At 45.4% G+C, this 18,505-nt stretch overlaps 1 protein-coding gene across 1 annotated transcript in view; it reads right to left on the bottom strand.

Annotated features, from left to right (window-relative positions):
• Positions 1-18,505, bottom strand: part of RSU1 (Ras suppressor protein 1) — a 190,701-nt gene that overhangs the window by 159,902 nt on the left and 12,294 nt on the right. The window contains 1 exon segment of the mRNA XM_077772423.1: positions 1,255-1,305. Coding sequence (XP_077628549.1) covers positions 1,255-1,305 — 51 coding nt within the window.

The following is an 18,505-nucleotide window of genomic DNA, read 5'->3' as shown; positions in this document are numbered from 1 at the left end:
GGGTGGGGTGGCGCGGGGGGGGGGGGCTCAGTCAATTAAGCACCCGACTCTTGATTTCGGCTCAGGTCACGATCTCACGGTCTTTAGGATTGAGCCCCACTCCATACTGACAGTGTGCAGCCTGCTTTGGATTCTCTCTCTCCCTCTCCCCTACTGATGCTCTCTCTCTCTCTCTCAAAAATAAACAAAGTTTAAAAAAAAGATCACATGTGACTTGAAGCGCTCCCTTTCAGCTTCAGTGACCACCAATATGCAAACGTGACAATCGTGTCATTCTGCCTTGGCCTTACAAGTGTGCAATTTTTGCTGAAAATGAACTAATCTGCCTGTTTCCTGCACATGAGAGGCCTTAACTGCCCTCCTAATTCTCAATAACCAACAGCTCTCTGACACTGTCTCGAGCAGTATATAACGCGTACGCGCGCGCAGGCACACACAAATTCATGACACCAATCCTTCAACGTGACACCCAGCGCCATTTCCTGGGACTCTGAAAGCCCCCTAACAAATTCTCACCACATTATTAGAAAATCATTCAGGTCTGCAGGAAATACGTTAAGCACGAGGAAGTGACAGTCAATTAGGAAGGGAAAAGGAGAGTGAGTCCCTGTCATTAAAATCTTTAAAGTCACAGCTCTAAGAATCAAATGGCCCATTACCACTCACACGAGGTATTTTCATAAAAACAGTTATCAATTCTCCTCTAGGTTAACCATGCCCTGACGCCACCCATGCTCCCGGAGAATTCCTCTTGGGAACCAGACTCGAGATGTGAAAAATACAGATGCAGGCTGATACAGCTTCTACGGTTTTGTGGGTTTTCCCCCCTACTGATCAGCGAAGAAAAGTATCCCAATAGTTAATTATTCCCCTTCTGAGGAAGAAGTACAGAGAAAACCAGTAACTCTTACTCTATTATTTTGTAGTACTTTTTTTTCCCCCATGAAATACTAACGAAATCTCCCGGCTGCTCAGGTAGCTGAAGCACTTACCACCCCCGAATGGGACCATTTCCAGAGAAGCAGTGTCATTTCCTGTCTTCAGTTTACACACGTTAGGAAAGAATCCTCAAAAAAGTACAAAATACAGGACAATACACTCATGTATCATAGTGTCACCAAAACTGATTTCAGGTTTCCCCAAATATCATCTGTCATGAGGGTCTTCAAAGGAAACAAAAGAACTCACAGTATCACAGTATGACCTCGAAGTCAGAGAGTAGGGAGCACCTAAAAGATGACGAAGTTAACTCACTTGTTAGCTTGTTGTGGCTGAGGACCAGTTGGGTGATGTGGGATAAGGAGACTGTAAGAGAAAAAAACAAAATTGCAGTCAATGAATGTACCTGAATTATCCCCACACTCCTACAAGGTAAAGCATTAAATTATTTTCACAGGTGGAAATGCTACCACTCACAAAAATGGAAGCAAGGTTTCATGTAATACTGTTAAATCTTAAGTCAAATTAAGAAAAGTTAGACAGTTATCACGGCAATTAGCACAGCAAGTTAGACCTAATGAGATTAATGTCACAGAATCAAACATTACAAGCGCCATTTAGCTTTGCTCTGCGACCTGGTCTGCTGGCCTGGCCTGAGGGGGTCCATCTCCATCACGTGTGCCCTCAAAAGAAGGGTCCCCAGAGGGGCCCCCAGAGGCCACAAGGCCTCACCTATACTCAAACAAACATCAGGGGTGCCTAGGGGGCTCAGTCAGTTAAGTGTCCGACTCCTGATTTCAGCTCAGGTCACGATCTCACGGTTCGGGAGATTGGGCCCCACATCAGGCTCTGTACTGACAGCACGGAGCCTGCTTGGGACTCTCTCTCTCTCTGTTCCTACCCTACTCATGCTCTCTTCTCTTTCTCTCTTGAAATAAATAAACAAACTTAAAAAGTATTTTTCAAAAATCATATGAAGACAAAAGATCACGTGGCACATTACTTCATCTATGTCCACTAGCAACCCAGAAATTCTTCTATGCACTATCAAGTGGCTAATATATTTAAAAGAGAAAAAATTCATCTAAAATTGTTGATGTTTCCAATCCCTTGCACATTGCTCATCAGTTTCAAACAGTACTGAGAAGGTTTAAACTAAACAAGAACAGAATTGCTTAAAAGAAGGTTGGTTGTTTTTTCCAACTATAAAGAAAATACACACAGATCCATCAAAAGAAAAAAAAGTCTGAGAAGAAAAGTGACCTGCCTTCCATTTTGGGTTCTGAAGCCCCCCAGGATGGCCAGCGTATGTTTTAAAGACATATTACATATATTAAGCAAACAGATTTACACATCTTTCCAATACTCTTGCTCTAAGAACATTATTATATTAATGCAGAGTTTCTTCCCTAAGACAAAAATTTTTCTCAAGAAAAGTCTTAATGTTGGGCCCCAGCATGCTAGCAAAATGACTAGTTCACTTCTGACCATAATTTTTGAGTTTTTTTTAACCCTCACAAAGTTATAGGACATTCAAAATGCAGTACAGAGACTTGTTTTCCTGCCCTGAACCATCAGAGATAACACTGCTGGCCCGGAGCCCCACACACTCCGAGTGTTCGCACGGCAACATCCTCCTACGGACCGGGGCACAGCCACCCAAGCCAAGGACTTTCTGTCACCCATCAGAACCGCCCAATCATCGGTCCCCGGCCATCTCACCAAATGTCCCAACCACCTCTTCCAGAGAAAGCAATCCGGCTCAGAATCCCACTGCACGCAGCTACCGGCCCATTAGCTTTTCTCTTTCCTGTCACCTGCATTTCTCTTTCCTGGACTTTCAGAGCTTGGCAACTGTGAAGCCCGCAGGCCCAGTTATTCTGTGTTCTGTCCTCCGGTTGTTCTCAGTTAGATTTAGGTCAGGCGTCTTCAGCAGGAACATCGGAGGGATGCTGTGCTCCTCTGACCGCACCCGTCAGGTGGCACATGCTCCCTCCTGTCACTGATGGCCTTCCCTCGATCCCTTCTGTCTGCCAGGTTCTCCACTGAAAATGTATTCTCGTCCCCTTTGTAATTAATGAACGTGTGAGGAGAAGGGAGTTGAGGATGGGAGGGTACTTCCTGTAAATATACTTCCTGTAACTATCTGGTTGCACATGTTTAATGATCCCCAACCCGGACAATCCTTACCTTCACGGTACGTCTGGCAATGTCCGGAACGTTTTCGATTCCAACAACCGTGGCCACCAAGAACCTAAATGTTCCTATGTGGCTCTCACTGCATCTGTATGAAGGCAGCACTGGTGTCGAGCAGAGGTGTCTCGAGGCTTGGGGCCAGGGACGCTCCTAAGCCTCATACAATGCACAAGGGAACGTCCAGGGTCACAGCCAGTGTGGGTGCTTCTGCAAGCACAGCTGGGCAGAGCAGGGTTTTAACTACTCAGGATCCTAGTGTTGCTGCCGAGAAACTGCAATCTACTTTATTTTCGTAGGGCTCTGTGCTTTCCTGTATCAGTCAGTGGATTATCACCTATTGTGATCATTCACGCCCACGTCCACACTATCGACGTGGCCAGGGGGAGGCCTTGCGGGCTGGCTGCCGCCCCCGACAGTCCCCACTGCTCCCTGAGCACCGCCCTGCTGCCCGGCACAAGCTTCCAGGCTCATCCTGTCCTTCTCCTGCCACAGCCCTGAGATCCCCATTTCTCTAATGAGCTCTGGTTCCTTTCTGTGGAAAATGGTATTTATAAGACACAATCTGAGCACCAGATGTGCTCACTGCTATTTGGGGCTCAGTATTCTCAGCTCCTCTCAGTGGACAGAGCTAGAGAACACACGAACACACACACACACACACACACACACACACACACAATATACTGATTTCACGATACTATTGAAAACCCGGAGTTCACAACAATCCATGCAATTCCAATACAACAGCATTCAGTTCGCTCCAGTTTTTTCCCTTTCCATACTCGTAATTCCCTTCTCTAAGCATGAGCACTCTGGCTCCCATTATCTCTAACCTACTTACCACGTAATCAATAAGCCTATATATAGCTGCATGAAATGCAGTTCTCTTACAGCTGGGCCAGGATGGCTCTGTGCTCATTTGTAGGGGCACCCGGAAGTCTGGTTCTGGTTCTCGGTCAAGATCAGGACGAAAAGGCTGGCTAGGGATGTGCAACGTTCAGCTTCAACTTGAAACCCCCAGGGCCAGCTTGTTAGCACTGTTGAGGGAGGTGCAGGTGGACGGCTTATGCCTGGCTATGAGGTACATGGCCAGCTGGATGAAAGAGACATTGCCGGACATTTCCACCCAGGTTCTCCTTAAACACTGATTCCTCACACGCATCTTGATGGTTCATAAATCTGGCGGGCAATGTCCTGAGCAACTCAGATACGACTCTGGGGAGCAAACCCAGTTGAGCCTCTGAGGCCCCCGATGGCCGCCAATGCTTTCTTATGGGTGGTAAACCACTGTCCTGTGCCTTTACTAACTTCTCAGCTGAGCAGCCTCTGTGGAACTGGTGTCGTTTCAACTGTCCAGCTCAAGAACCAATGCAGTAACCAATCTCCCCTATGCCCCTCCCTCCTGCTGGACACCTCTGCCCCCTGCTCACTCGCCCCTGCACACAGACACTGTCGTTATCCTGCTTGGGCTGGAACCTCACAGGCCAGGTTCCTCCACCTGCACAGATGCTCACCCCACCCCACTCAGGCTCCCACATCCCGTTCTAGGCCACCAGGCCCACTGACCCCAACCACCTCTCCTTTCCTGTCCCGCTTACTGGCTTCTGGAATGAACCACTGGGAAGGGGGAAGAAAAAGGAAATGGGGAAGGCGAAGAGCATTTTCATGGTTTTCCAAAAGAGTAACAATGGTGGCTTCCCAAGGACGTTTAGGTTTTAAACAGTGTGGAACACCCCGCACGTTTTAAGAGTTGAGATTCCTTGTCCACCAGTGAAGCATTCCTGGATCTCTGAGGTATACAGTCTGATATGGCGGAAAGAAAGAATCTCCAACAGCTATGCTCATACCAAACCAGATGGAAAAAACTGATAGATGTACAGGTTAAGATTACAGTCCCCTTCACGTGAGAGCAGGCCACAAATAACAAAGAGTACACATGACGGGAGTTTGTCTCTCGCTCACACAGAGGCAATCCTGTGTATGTTGTGCAAGAAAATGTCAGGGACCTTGCTCAACTGTCCCCAACACTCGGCTCCCACCTCACGGTTTGAGATGGCTGCCTGAGCTAAGCCCTCCAGTCAGCAGCCCTCTCAGGAAGACAGAAGAAAGAAGGCGTCCTCCTTCTGGATACTTCTCAGAAGCTGCACATGGTACTTCCACTTGCAAGCAGTTAATTACAATTTTGTAATACGGTGAGGCCTCGCTGCAAGGGAGGCAGGGAAACGTAGCCTATGTTCCGGGTGACCGTGTGGTAGCTAACAATTAAGGGTTTTCTTACCAGCAGGCAACAAGCAGCCTCACACACTAGCAGACCATCTCATCTGAGCGTCACAGAAATCAATCCTGACTACAAAAGAAAATGAACAATCTCCCAACTCTTTCTGCCTTAATTTTTCCTAAAATATCATTACTAATTAAGAAAAAACTTTTTTGGCTCCTTCTCCCAGACACCATTCACAACAAGAGCCTTAATTCGGGAAAGCGGATTCTTTTCAATCATGTCTTCGAGTCCCTTCAACAAGCATGTGGCAGGAGACAAAGTGACAAAGTTTAAAAGTTCTCTTTTCTGGTTTCGTAAAGAGAGAAATGCAGTTGTGGCTTCATCTGATAACACCGCAAGGACGCAGTTTTCTTCCTCACTACTGTCACAGAGCCACACGTTAAAGTAGGTGAGGGGGGTTGAAATTAGAGCAGGAAAGAGGAAGTTAATAAAAGGTCTTTGAGAAAATATTTAGGGCAACAAAGGACTCCAGGCTGGGTCTGCGGGGAGGGCAGTTAAGTCGGACAGAACGAGAATCACAGAGTCAATCACAAAGCCCAGAACAGGCAAAGACAGGGCTGCGACAAACAAATGTATTTATCCAGCCCGCCACTCCCCTCCACCTGGCGATGGTGAGTTCATTGTGAGCCTTGTGTAGAAACCGTGCTGTTAAAAAAGAAGGGAGAAAGGGTCTACCAAAATAGAATGGATTCTTTAAAAGCACAAAGGCCGCCACGGTCATACACGGTGGGAAAATGGAAGCGGGCCGTACCCAATGACCTGCCTTACGAACCTCAATCACACACTGTAGTCTTCCACCGTGTGGCCCTGTGAGCCCCAAACCTCCAAGAACGAGCAGCACCCGAACAGGGCAAACAAACTGTTATCAAAATCCTCAAGCAGTAAGAGACTATGCCTTGCCTAGGCATCTTCTAAGTAGACTAGATTTCAAAAATCAACCAAATGACTAAAGCATGTGTGGACAGACATAGTTAAAGGCTGTAGTGCCTTGGCTATCACTCTGCCTCTAGCCTTTAGAAGTGGCACTTGGATGAATACTGGTTTTCAGGCCAGAATGAACAGTGGAAAACAAAATTGTTGTGAAGGAGGTGTTCATGGGGGAAGGAGGGACAGGGTGAGGTTGCTGGCACTGTACGCATGACTTAAGACTATTTATTCTCCAGCCAAGAACAGAATCAGCAGGAAAATGCTCAAAAACAAACCGGCCGGTTCAATACTTTCCCAAGAAAGATAATTAAGGGCGCATTCGGGCACTCACCACACTCAGAATGCTAACAGGCTCTACCCGGGAAATTCTCTGAGAAGTTCTATCTGCTAGGCATCCTCGGGAGTCTGGGGAAGTCTGGGATTATGGGACTGTCCCTCTCAAAACTGTCCTGGTTTAGATAAGTAACTACATAGTTCCTCATTCTAGGGAACACAGAACCTGCACCAAAAAGCTAAAACGAAAGCTGTGAAAGGAACACGGACACTAGAGTAGCAGGTCAGAAAGGATAATGGTAGCTGAGGAGGAGAGGTTACTTATTATGGGGCAACACGTCCAAAAATGCTTTAGGGCAGAGGGTACATCTGCAGGACCTGGAAACAGGAGGTTATGGAAGCCACGCCTGGCTTCCCTGAGCAGACAGACGGAAAAGCACAGGACTGGATGTGGCAGCCAGTATTTTAACAGAATCAGTCCAGAGAACTCCAAGAACTAAATATTGCTAGAAAAAGAATCATAATTTCTAGGTAACACATGGAAGCAGATATTATTTATCATCAGTCTGGGGGCACCTGGGTGGCTCCGTCAGTTGAGCGTTGGACTTCGGCTCAGGTCATGATCTTGCGGTTTTTGGGTTCAAGCACCATGTTGGGCTCTGTGCTGACAGCTCAGAGCCTGGAGCCTGCTACGGACTCTGGGTCTTCCTCTCTCTCTGCCCCTCCCAAACTTGTGCTTGTGCTCGCTTGCTCTCTCTCTTTTTCTCTCTCAAAAATAAACATTAAAAAACATATAAAAAATCAATAAAATCAGTTTGGCTTTTTCTTTCTCTTCAGCATAAAGTAGGCAGCATAAGAAAAAATCGCTTGATGAGATCCACAGCACCATAAGATGACATTACAGACTTGTTTTCAAAATAACCTAACATATACAGTGATGGGGCACATTGGAAATTGTCTCTACCATTTTCTATTTGGCAGATGAGAAAGCAAATGGTTCCTCTGGTAGCATTTCAGAGAAGGTACAAAGTTGTAGCTTTGCAGAATGACATTTCCATCCAGAGGGAAAAAACAAAGCGAGTGTGAACCACAGGGAAGTAGATCTGAAAACATGCAATGGGAAATGGGACCTGAAGGTTCTGCTATCCTGCCATAGGTCAGAATTGGCCATCTCTGGGTTCCAAATGAAAGGTTCTGTAACTGGTGACAGAAGTTGGACTGGAGCTCCCAATTTACCTTACAAACTGTGACCCAAAGGGAAGAAGCCAGAGAGACACTGCTGTCACCAGAGGGCAGTGATCGACAGTTATTGTGGTGGTAAGGACCGCCATGTTAGAAGAACCACCATACTTCCAGATACTCAAAGAGGGCCACCTTGTCTGGCAACTCCAGGGGCATGATTCAAATTCTGTGCAGTGACAGATTAGATCACAAATAGTGCCCTCCGTTAATTCAATTCCCCCCAAAGTTGTAGGCCAAAAAGAAGAATTGGTTTCATCTTGAAATATAGGACGGTTCAAATGGTTTTTCTCCTTTGGCTCCCCAGTAGGCTAGAAACAGTCACGGCCCTAAATAACCCCGATTCAGAGACTCCGCAGGGATGTGGAAGCCGGCCAGATGTCAGCATCCGAAAGCAAAGCTGACCAATTTGGGTCTTGCGTCTCCATGATGCATGATTAAAATGCCTGCCTGTGTCACACGGCTGAAATTATTTCACCCCTGGTAGTGAGATACGGATTCGGATCTTCTTAAAAATGCAGCTTTTGCCGATATATCAGAGTGAAGGCAGAGAATAAAATGCTCAATACTAAGATATAATACAAAGATCATATTCATCAACACACCCAGAATCACAAAAACATTTTTCTTTTGAATACTGCTAATAATTTAAAGCTTTGAGAAAAAAATCCACCAGGATATGAAAGCTTTCCTTTACTTCACAACTAAGTATCGCGAGATGAAAACTCTCTGGTAGCAAGGTTTTGAAGTTACTTGACTAAATTGCACTATTTGCAGGTAAAGAGTCTAACAACTGTAATTAACTGCTTTTTCATTCAACAGAAAGCAAATGAATGTATGTGACCAATGTGGGGGAGACTGAGATACCTCCTCTGATACATAAATAAGAGTGAAGAATTCAAAGGTATTGTGAGCCCCGTGAGCTGGTCACTGACTGGGGGCTTTGTGCCCAGAGGGACATTGAGTCAAAAGATACCAGACCTGAGTCATTGTGTTATTTAAAAAGTGGAGCCCACATCATTCTTGTTCAATTGCATCACCTCCCAGTCTCTCCCTCAGGAAAAAATACAAAACAAAAAAAATTGTATTCCTGAAGATGTCTGGGAGAATCAAAGGGAAAATTCAGCAAGCCACTTAGGGTGTGCCGCCATTAATTGCTCTTGAGGGGTCAAGAGGGCAAAATGCTAAGGAAACGGTAACTTTTGCAGGACTGAACTTCAACAGCGAGACAGGGATGGAACGTGAGCGAGAGACACTCACTGCCCTCAACAAGATTACTCTGTAATAACAAGGGGCTGAAATAAAACGCTAGGCCACACTGTGGAATGTAAGTGCCATAAAGGAGCTAAACTGATCTGAAAGTCGCATGAAAAGGGAAAGGCTTGAAAATCTTTTCAGGGTTAGTAAAATCTTCAAGGTCCAGACTCAGCTTCATTCTGTATCCACCTATCCACCTACCTTCTTCTGTGTTGTTACAACCTATACTAATTTTTGTAGCATAAACTATGTTATTTGTGTAACAAAAAACATGTGTTTTTAGAAATGAGTTATAGAATCCTAGAAATCAAAATGCTAAAGCCCCCCTTTTTCCAGATAAGGAAACTCTGGCCCGGAGTGGAGAAGTGGCTTTTCTGAGGTCCCAGTGACCACCACAGTTTGAACTAAGACTACAAGTGAAGTTTCCAGACTCCAGCCTGGGCTCCTGCCTTCCACGACAATAGAAATTGCAAGCCATAAACCTGAATGGAAAACTCGTCTATCTTGAATAAAATATGACAGTTACATAAAGTGACTCAAAGCAAAGGACGCCGAAACTCAAGCATTGTGAGGTCCAAACTGTAATGCCAGGAGATTCTGAGAAAAATCACTGGAATTTTATAGGGTGCAAATTTCTCATCTTGAAAATGAAAGGCTGAATTTAATGATTTGACTTGGTGAAAGAAGAGTAGAGATAAGAATGAATTAGTATTTATGCAATGCTTACTACACTGATGTGCTATCCTGTGCACTTTATAGCCTCAAAACTGTTAAAACAAAGTAAGGGAGTAACCACAATAGCTAAAGTTTGCCAAATGCTTGAGACGTGGCTGGTACTATCCTAGGAACGCCAGCACCTCATCATTCCTCACAGTGACCCTACATGCTGGTGCTGGTATCAATCACCTCTCTCTCAATTTTAGATCAGAAAAATGAAGCAGGAGGAGGTTAGGTAGGCTTGCCATGGTTTCAGACCTCATCAGCGGAGACAACCCTTCAAAAGTTGTTTCCCAGTAAAAGCTGATTAATTTTCACTCTGGTTTTTATTGGCCAAATAAAGCAAAACAAACAAAAACCAAAAAACAAGAAGCTTAATTCATAAGTTCATTTCTTTACCAAAATCAAGAATGGCTAAAATCAACACAAGAAACAACAGGTGTTGATGAGGCTGCGGAGAAATGGGCACCCTCTTACGCTGATGGTGGGAATGCAAACTGGTGCAGCCACTCTGGAGAACGGTAGGGAGGTCCCTCAAAAAATTAACAATAGGGGCGCCTGGGTGGCTCAGTCAGTTAGCATCCAACTTCGGCTCAGCACAATCTCATGGTTCATGGGTTCAAGCCACACATCGAGCTCTGTGCTGACAGCATGGAGCCTGGAGCCTACTTTGGATTCTGTGTCTGTTTCTCTCTCTGCCCCTTCCCTTCTCTCTCTCTCTCAAAAGTAAACATTAAAAAAAAAAAAAAGTTAACAGCAGAACGACCACATAGTCCTGCAATTGCACTCTTAGGTATTTACCCAAAGAAAACAAAAATACTAATTCAAAGGGATACATGCACCCCAAGACTTAGAGCAGTTATTATCTACAAAAGCCATATTATGGAAAGAGTCCAAGTGTCCGTCAAGTGATGAACGGATAAGGATGTGGCACACATGCACAACGGAGTATTATTCAGCCATAACAAAGAATGACGTCTTACCATTTACAATCTAACCAGACAAGAGAGTATGCTGGTAAGCGAAGTAAGTCAGAGAAAGACAAACACCATGTGATTTAACTCACGCGGAATTTAAGAAAGGAAACAAATGAGGCAAACCAAGAAACAGACTCTTCATTAAGAGGACACAGTGCTGGTTACCAGAGGGGAGGTGGGTGGGAGACGAGGGAAACAGAGATGGGGAGTAGGGAGTACACTTGTGATGAGCACCGGGTGTTGCTCAGAACTCCCGAAGCACTCTACTGGACACCTGAAACGAATACAACATTGTACAGTTAATAACTGGAGTGTAAATAGAAACTTAAATGAAGACACCGACACTCTCGAATGTGTGTGCTTTCCATTTCAGACAACACGGTGCTTTCTCAACTACGGGTGTCCCTGCAGATGAACGGGCAGGTAGGGCACAGGTATCTATTTTCCTTTCCAGGGTGGGATGGGAAACGCTATTTCCTCATTTCTCGGGTTCTTAGCTTCCACGGCCATCTTTGTCCATACTTCTTACTCCACCCCCAAGGCCCCATGTCTCCTGGTCAAGGCAAGTCCCCTTCGGGAGCAGGACAAACTGGAATTCCACACCTGCTGCCTACACAAGAGCCACGTGGTTCTCAGAGCCTGTGGAGCCAGTCCCTCCAGCCACCCAGTACCTGAGGACCCTGTGCCACCTGCTCTCACTCACACAAGACACCATCTGGTCTCGTGCCGGTTCACAGTATTTTCACTGCTGGCTTTCAGCCTCTCTACCCGCAGCATTTCAGACATGGACCTCGGAGTGCTGCTTTCTCTAGGCCTGGACACGTCTGCTGTGACCCGAGTCAGTGTCCGGGGCGGGCCCTAGCTCACACCTGGGCGCGTCTGCTGTGACCCGCTACAGCATCTCCCTCGATCTCCCCCTGGCTCATCATCTCTCCCCACACTCCTGCTCAGAATGCACCTCTTCTACCTGTCTCTGCTCTCTCCACACACATGGATCTGGCCAGCGGATGTATTTTGGGGGTCACCCACACCTTCCCCTGCACCCACAACCCTAAAGACCATTCACCCCTCACCCCCAAACCACCTGCTCTACCGGAGTTCACAAAATAAGATATTCCCAGGGGCGCCTGGGTGGCTTAGTCGGTTAAACGCCAACTTTCGCTTAGGTCAAGATCTCACGGTTCATGGGTTCGAGCCCCGCGTCGGGCTCTGTGCTGACTGCCAGCTCAGAGCCTGGAGCCTATTTCAGAGTCTGTGTCTCCCTCTCTCTCTGACCCTCCCCAGCTCATGCTGTCTCTCTCTCTCTCTCTCTCCTAGAAATAGATAAAAATATTAAAAAAAAAAAATAAGATCTTCCCAACAGCCTGTGCCTCTGCTTAACACACACAATTTCCTAATTACTGATCATAGTGGCCATCTACGCTGCACTGGATACTACACAGATGTTATCTTTCATTCAAGGAACAGCGTACGTTTCCCACTTTGCCAACGACAAAACTGAGTGCACAGGGACTCCAAGGGCTCTTTCTCAGGACACGTTATTGATAAACAGCAACACTGGGATAATTAACAAAGACCACACCTCCGAAGTCCATGTGTTGAGCCAGGGTATGATATTCTCTCCTTAGATCAATCTTTAGGGTGTAGAATTATACCCACATAGGAAGCACTGCAACAACAAATTTCTCTTTGCATAGAAGGTCTAAGACTCTAAGTGAAAAAGAAGGACGGTAAACGGATGTGATGGGATCTCTTCACAGTCCCCTTGCTCACTGAAGCCCCCTCTCACTCACCTGCGCAGTAACGACTCTGGAGCAGGGTGCTGGGCTCCTGGCTAAGAAGCCACTGTCCAGCCTGCCCTCCAGAGGCAAGGAACAGATCATCCCTGAGAGCCCCCAGGAGGGAATGTGGCCTTGCCAACACCCTGACTTTGGACCTCTGGCCTCTAGAACTATGAAAAAACCAATTCGTGATGTCCCAAGCCATCCAGTTTGTGATAATTCATTACAGCAGCCATAGGAAATTAATACACGTGAACTGCAAGGAAAACAGCCTTTTCAGCATCTGGGAAGGACTAAGCCTTTATGTAGAAAACAGGATTACCAGCAGACTTGCGGAAAGCAATACTTTTCGGAATAAAACAGAGTAACACATTTACAATACTCCAGGAAAGAAACTGTGAGTCCCTCTATCTAGTAAAATGCATGTTCAGGTAAAGCTGCAGAGGCTTTCACCCATCAGCAACATGTAAGAACTCTGGTATTACAACCTCATGGCCCCTACTGAGGAATCTAACATGGACAAGTTTCAGACAGATACTGACCTAAGGACAGGTGATGAGTTGGGAACCCACAGGTCCAATTCTGCGGGCTCTTCCCAAGGGAACCTGAATGGAAGTGACATGCATCACTTCCATATACCTTCAGGGCAATGGCTCTGCTCTCCTCCCAAGCTAAGACCTCCATGTGCTGGCCACCCAGCTCTGAATAAGCAGATGAGGAGGATACCCTAGGTGGTACAGAGAAAAGGCTGGAAAAAGAATAGAGATTCCTGGATGCCACAAGAAACGGAGATGCCCACTGTCTGAGAAGCACACATCTTGGACTGCGCCGTGAAAAGGACACACTTTTTCCACTCTTTAAGCCACGGTCCCCTGTGCATGTAGCTTAGCCACTGACTCCAAATAATCACCATTTCCCTCCAACAGTGAAAACTTCAGAAAGTCTCACAAGAGCCCCATCTGTGTTACAGAACAAGCCATGAGGGTGGACAAACCGTTGAGTTTCCAAAGCTCAGGCTCCCAGAGCACAGGCTGGAAGACACAGGTGCCCATTCGCAGTGGGACAGGAAGCCCAGTGACCAAAGCCTGGAGCCTGCCAGATTTAAAAACACAGTATGCATTTTTGGGAGATTCTGGAAGCTTGGGCAGCACATTTTAGGAATCGTGACCCCCACATAAGAACAGAGAACAGACAGCAATCAAAAATCCAAGGGGAGGAGCACCTGGGCAGCTCAGGTGGTTAAACGTCCAACTCTTGCTTGGGCTCAGGTCATGATCTCATGGGTCATGACATTAAGCCCGGAGTCCAGCTGTGTCTGACAGCACAGAGCCTGACTGGGATTCGCCATCTCCCTCTGCCCCTCTAGCGCACCTGCACGCTCTCTCTCTCTCAAAAAAATTAATTAAAAAAATTATTAAAAAAAAAAATCTAAGTCATAATTTATAAGAAAACTAGAGGATAAAGTAACCCCCATACCTGCCACATACAAATAGGTCAGAATAAATACCCCTAAGACCAACATGACATCAGAACCTGTGTGGTGAAAGCAGAGACAGACAACAGGGAACCTAACAAGCCTGGGAACATAGATCCCTAAAGAACTAACCAAGTTCACTAGAAAGTGCTGTGCACCAATCTGAGGGGAGCAGCCAAAATTGAGGAGGGTCCATTCACTGCAACAGAGGAGGGTCTGTAAGACCTGACTGGACAGGGCAAGCCCAGCCCCACTGACCTGGAGCCTGATCACCTAGCACTCCTTTCTAGGACAGGGCCTACAATCCAAACTGACCAAGGCAGGGGGGGAAAAAAGGAAACAAGAATACTATTGTGATTTATCTTAAGTACTTATTTGGTTTTCAGCCTCTTTCTGGAACAGGTCTTAAAATCCTAGTAATTTCTTAAGCTATAAAAGCTACAAAGACATTTTGTTATGTTAATGAGGTGACTTTTGGAAAGCACTGAATGCCAGGTCTGGTTGCCAGTGGATCCAAACATGTGATTAGAGTCTTGCCATTGACCTCCAGGGGCAGGAGGGAGCTGGGGGTTGAATCAACCACCAACGCTCAATGATTTAATCAATTGTGCCTGTATAACGACCTCCATAAAAATCCCAAAGGTGGGGTTCAGAGAGCTTTCAAGTGGGTGAACACCTGTAAGGGTGTTTGTGGGGAGTGACGCTCCTACAGAGAACAAGGAAGTTCTGCGCCGCGTTTCATCATCACTTGCCCTCTACATCTCTTCCATATGGCTCTTCCTGAGTTATATTGTTTTATAATAAACCAGTGATCTAATAAGTAAAACCTTCCTCTCAGTTCTTTGAGCTGCTCCAGTAAACTGAAATAAAAGAGGGCTTCTCTGGAACCTCTGACCAGTTGGTCACCAGCACAGGTGACAATCTGGACATGCGACCAGCCTCTGAACTGGTAACGGGCAGGAGGCAGTCTCACAGGACTGAGCCCTTTACCTGTGGGATCTAATACCATCTCAGGTGGATAATGTCAGAGTTGAGTTGAACTGCAGGACACCCAGCCCGTAGCAGGAAGAATTACTTGATGGTGTGGGAAAGCCGCCCCACCCCCACATTGAAACTGGTGCACTATCATAGCTGGGGATCCAAAGTGAAATTGGCATCACTGAGAATCAAGATCAAGGACACAGGAGGTTCAGATACAAGTGCAGAGGGAACTGGGCCAGGTCATCACTGAAAGCAAGCCACTATATTTTCAACACTATGTGATAACAATAGAAGAGATAGCTCTGAAATGTCTGGAATGTTAGATAATCTATCCAGAACCACATCTCCCACTGAAAGATTAAAAAAAAAATCTCATAAAAAAGAGCAGCATCACAGTACCAAGAGCAAATCCAATGAAGTTGGTAGGAGAACGAAAGAAAATAAGACGTAGCACACCATCATCCTGGTCAGTAACGAAAGCCCACCAACCAGAAAGTCATGCTCAACCAACAGAACTCTTTACCCACTCTTTCAAAACAAGGCAAAACACATTGGAAAATTTACATGAGACAAGCAACGACATAAACCAGAATTGGGAAAACTCAGGAATGGAAGATCAGAATTCAAGAAAGAAGTGAAAATAAAAGAAAACAATTATTCCATAAATAAAGAGGGGGGAGGAGGACCAAGACGGCAGGGCAGGAGGATTCTGGGTCCGTCAACTCGGACGGACACAACAAGAGACAACTTGTGTGCAACCACAGCTCTCTCCGAGAATGACGTGACGATTACTTACCAGAAGAGCCATCCGAGAGCGACAGATATAAGGGAGAAACCACAATGGGAAGGGAGGGACTGGCAGGGACTCGGTCTGGTTGGGACCCACACCCCTGACACTGCAACCCACAGGCAGGAGGGAAATCACATCAACAGAGGTCCTTCCTGAGGAGCAAGAAGTTAAAGACCCACATCAGGCACCCCCTCCCTGGGGATCTGCACTGGGAAGACAAATCCCCATAATGTCTTGCTTTGCAAGTCAGGAGGACTTAACTCTGGGAGAGCTATCGGGCTGCAGGAAACCAAGACTTATTTCTTAAGGAAACACACACGAACTCACCAGCTCTAAGAGCCAGCACAGGGGCAGCAGTGTGAAAAGTAGCTGAGCCAGATGTGAAGACTTATGCCTAATTTTAGGGGGCATGCTAGAGCAACAGGGATCTATAGGAATTTTCTCCAGGAACCTAAGTACTGGTGGGTGCCAATTTTCTTACCCTCCTTCTGCCTACCCGGCTCAGCACTGGTGGGCGCCATTTCTGATAATCCATCTACCCTGCCAGCACACGTTGCTCTGCCTCGACATTCCCCAACAGACCCGCCCCACCTGCAGGTACCCCTTCAAAATGGTTCCCAACCCGCTACACCCAGCAAGTGGCCTCTGCCTGAACCACTGCCCTGCCCAAAGTGGCTGCCACTCAGGGTGGGGATCCCAACCATGCCGCCTCACAATGAGCCACACTGGGAGCAAACCCCTAAACTGCATGCCCCTGGCAGTCATGGTCCAGACATAACAGGAGGATACACAAAACCCACACAGGGGACAGCCTAGGAAAGCCGGGTCTGGTAACCGAGGGGACTGCACTTCTGTGCCCAACATGTCATCTTCTACGTAAAGCCACTTCTTCAAGACAGGGAGCCATAGGTGATTTACCTACTACAGAGAACCAATCAAAGTCAGCACAACAAAAATAAACATAAAATTANCTCACGTTGTCTCTCTCTCTCAAAAATAAATAAAACATTAAAAAAAAGTCCCCTAAATCTTAAGATATAAAGTACAAATAATGAGCTACTACTTAGTAAAATGTGTGGAATCCACCAAAAGCAGTGCTTACTAGGAAGTTTATAGCATTGATGCGTATATCAGAAAAGAATGAACATCTCAAACAAGTAATCTAAGCTTCCATTTTAGGAAACCAGAAAAAGGAGAACAAAATTAAACCCAAAGCAAATAGAAGAAAAGAGACAATAAACAATAGAGCAGGAATCAAGAAACTGAAAATAGGAAACCAGTGGAGAAAAATCTCTGGGACCAAAAGCTGGTTTTTTAAAAGATCAATAAAACTGATAAACCTTCAGGCAAATTGGCCAGGAAGGAAAACAGAGGCACAAATTACTAATATCAGAAATAAAAGCAAGGTCACCACTACTGATCCCATTCATGTTAAAAAGGATATTAAAGGGTCACGAAGAACTCTCTATCTACAGACGCAATGCAATGCCAGTGAAAATCACAGCAAGTTTATTATGTGCATGTCAATAAATTAAACGTTATGTATAGATGTCAATAAACTGAACTCTATATCAAAGAGCCAAAGGCCCAGAATAACCAATAAAATACTGGAGAAGAAAAACAAACTCAGAAAATTGGTATTAACCAACTTCAAAATTTACAATAAGGCCACTGTAATAAAGCCAGTGTGGTACTAATAAAAGAACAAATAGATCAATGGTCAGAACAGAGTCCAGAAACAGACCTGCACAAATACAGTCATCTGATCTTTGACAAAGGAAAAGGCAATTCAGTAGAAAAAAGGTAATTTGCCAACAAGTGGTGCTCAAACAACTAGACATTCATATTCAAAGAAAACACAAAAAGAATCCAGACACAGAACTTACACCTTTCACAAAAATGAACTCAGGATGCATCACAGACCTAAATGTAAAAAGCAAAACCTTAAGCCTCCTAGAACACAGGATAAAAACAAATCAAGGTGGCCCTTCATTTGGAAATGACTTTTCATTCAGAACACCAAACACTGTATCCAAAAGCAAAAAGGCGGTGAGACTTCATTAAAATTTAAAACTTCTCCTTTGGGAAAGATAATGATAAGAAAAGCCGCAGACTGTGACAAAATTTATGCAAACTAAGTATGTGGTATAGGAAGGCTATCTAATACACACGAATTTAAAACTCCACAATAAGAAAACGACCCACCAAAAAAGTGGGCCAAAAAATTTAACACACCTCATCAGAGAAGATATACAAATGGCAAATGAGCATGTGAAAATATGGTCTACATCATATGCCATGAAGGAACTGGAAATGAAAACAATCAACCACCACTACACACCTATTACAATGGTTAAAATCCACAACGTTGACATCACCTAATGGCAAAAACAGAGCTTTAATACATCACCTGTGGGAACAAAAAATGGTGCAGCCACTTCGAAAGGCATTTTGTTGCTTTCTTATTAAACTAAATATACTCTTAATATATGATCTAGCAATTATGTTCCTTGGTATTTACCCAAAGGAGTTAATAAACTATAATCACCCAAAAATCTGTACATGAATGTTTACAGAAGCTTTATTCATAATTGCCCCACGGAAGCAACCTAGATGCCCTTCAGTAGGTGAACGGATAAGTAAACTGTGGTACATCCAGACAATGAAGCATTA

Source organism: Crocuta crocuta, unplaced genomic scaffold (assembly GCF_008692635.1).
Source record: "Crocuta crocuta isolate KB4526 unplaced genomic scaffold, BGI_CrCroc_1.0 scaffold96, whole genome shotgun sequence".
Taxonomy (NCBI): domain Eukaryota; kingdom Metazoa; phylum Chordata; class Mammalia; order Carnivora; family Hyaenidae; genus Crocuta; species Crocuta crocuta.
The sequence above is the reverse complement of the archived record's forward strand: the minus strand, read 5'-3'. Positions and strand labels throughout refer to the sequence as shown.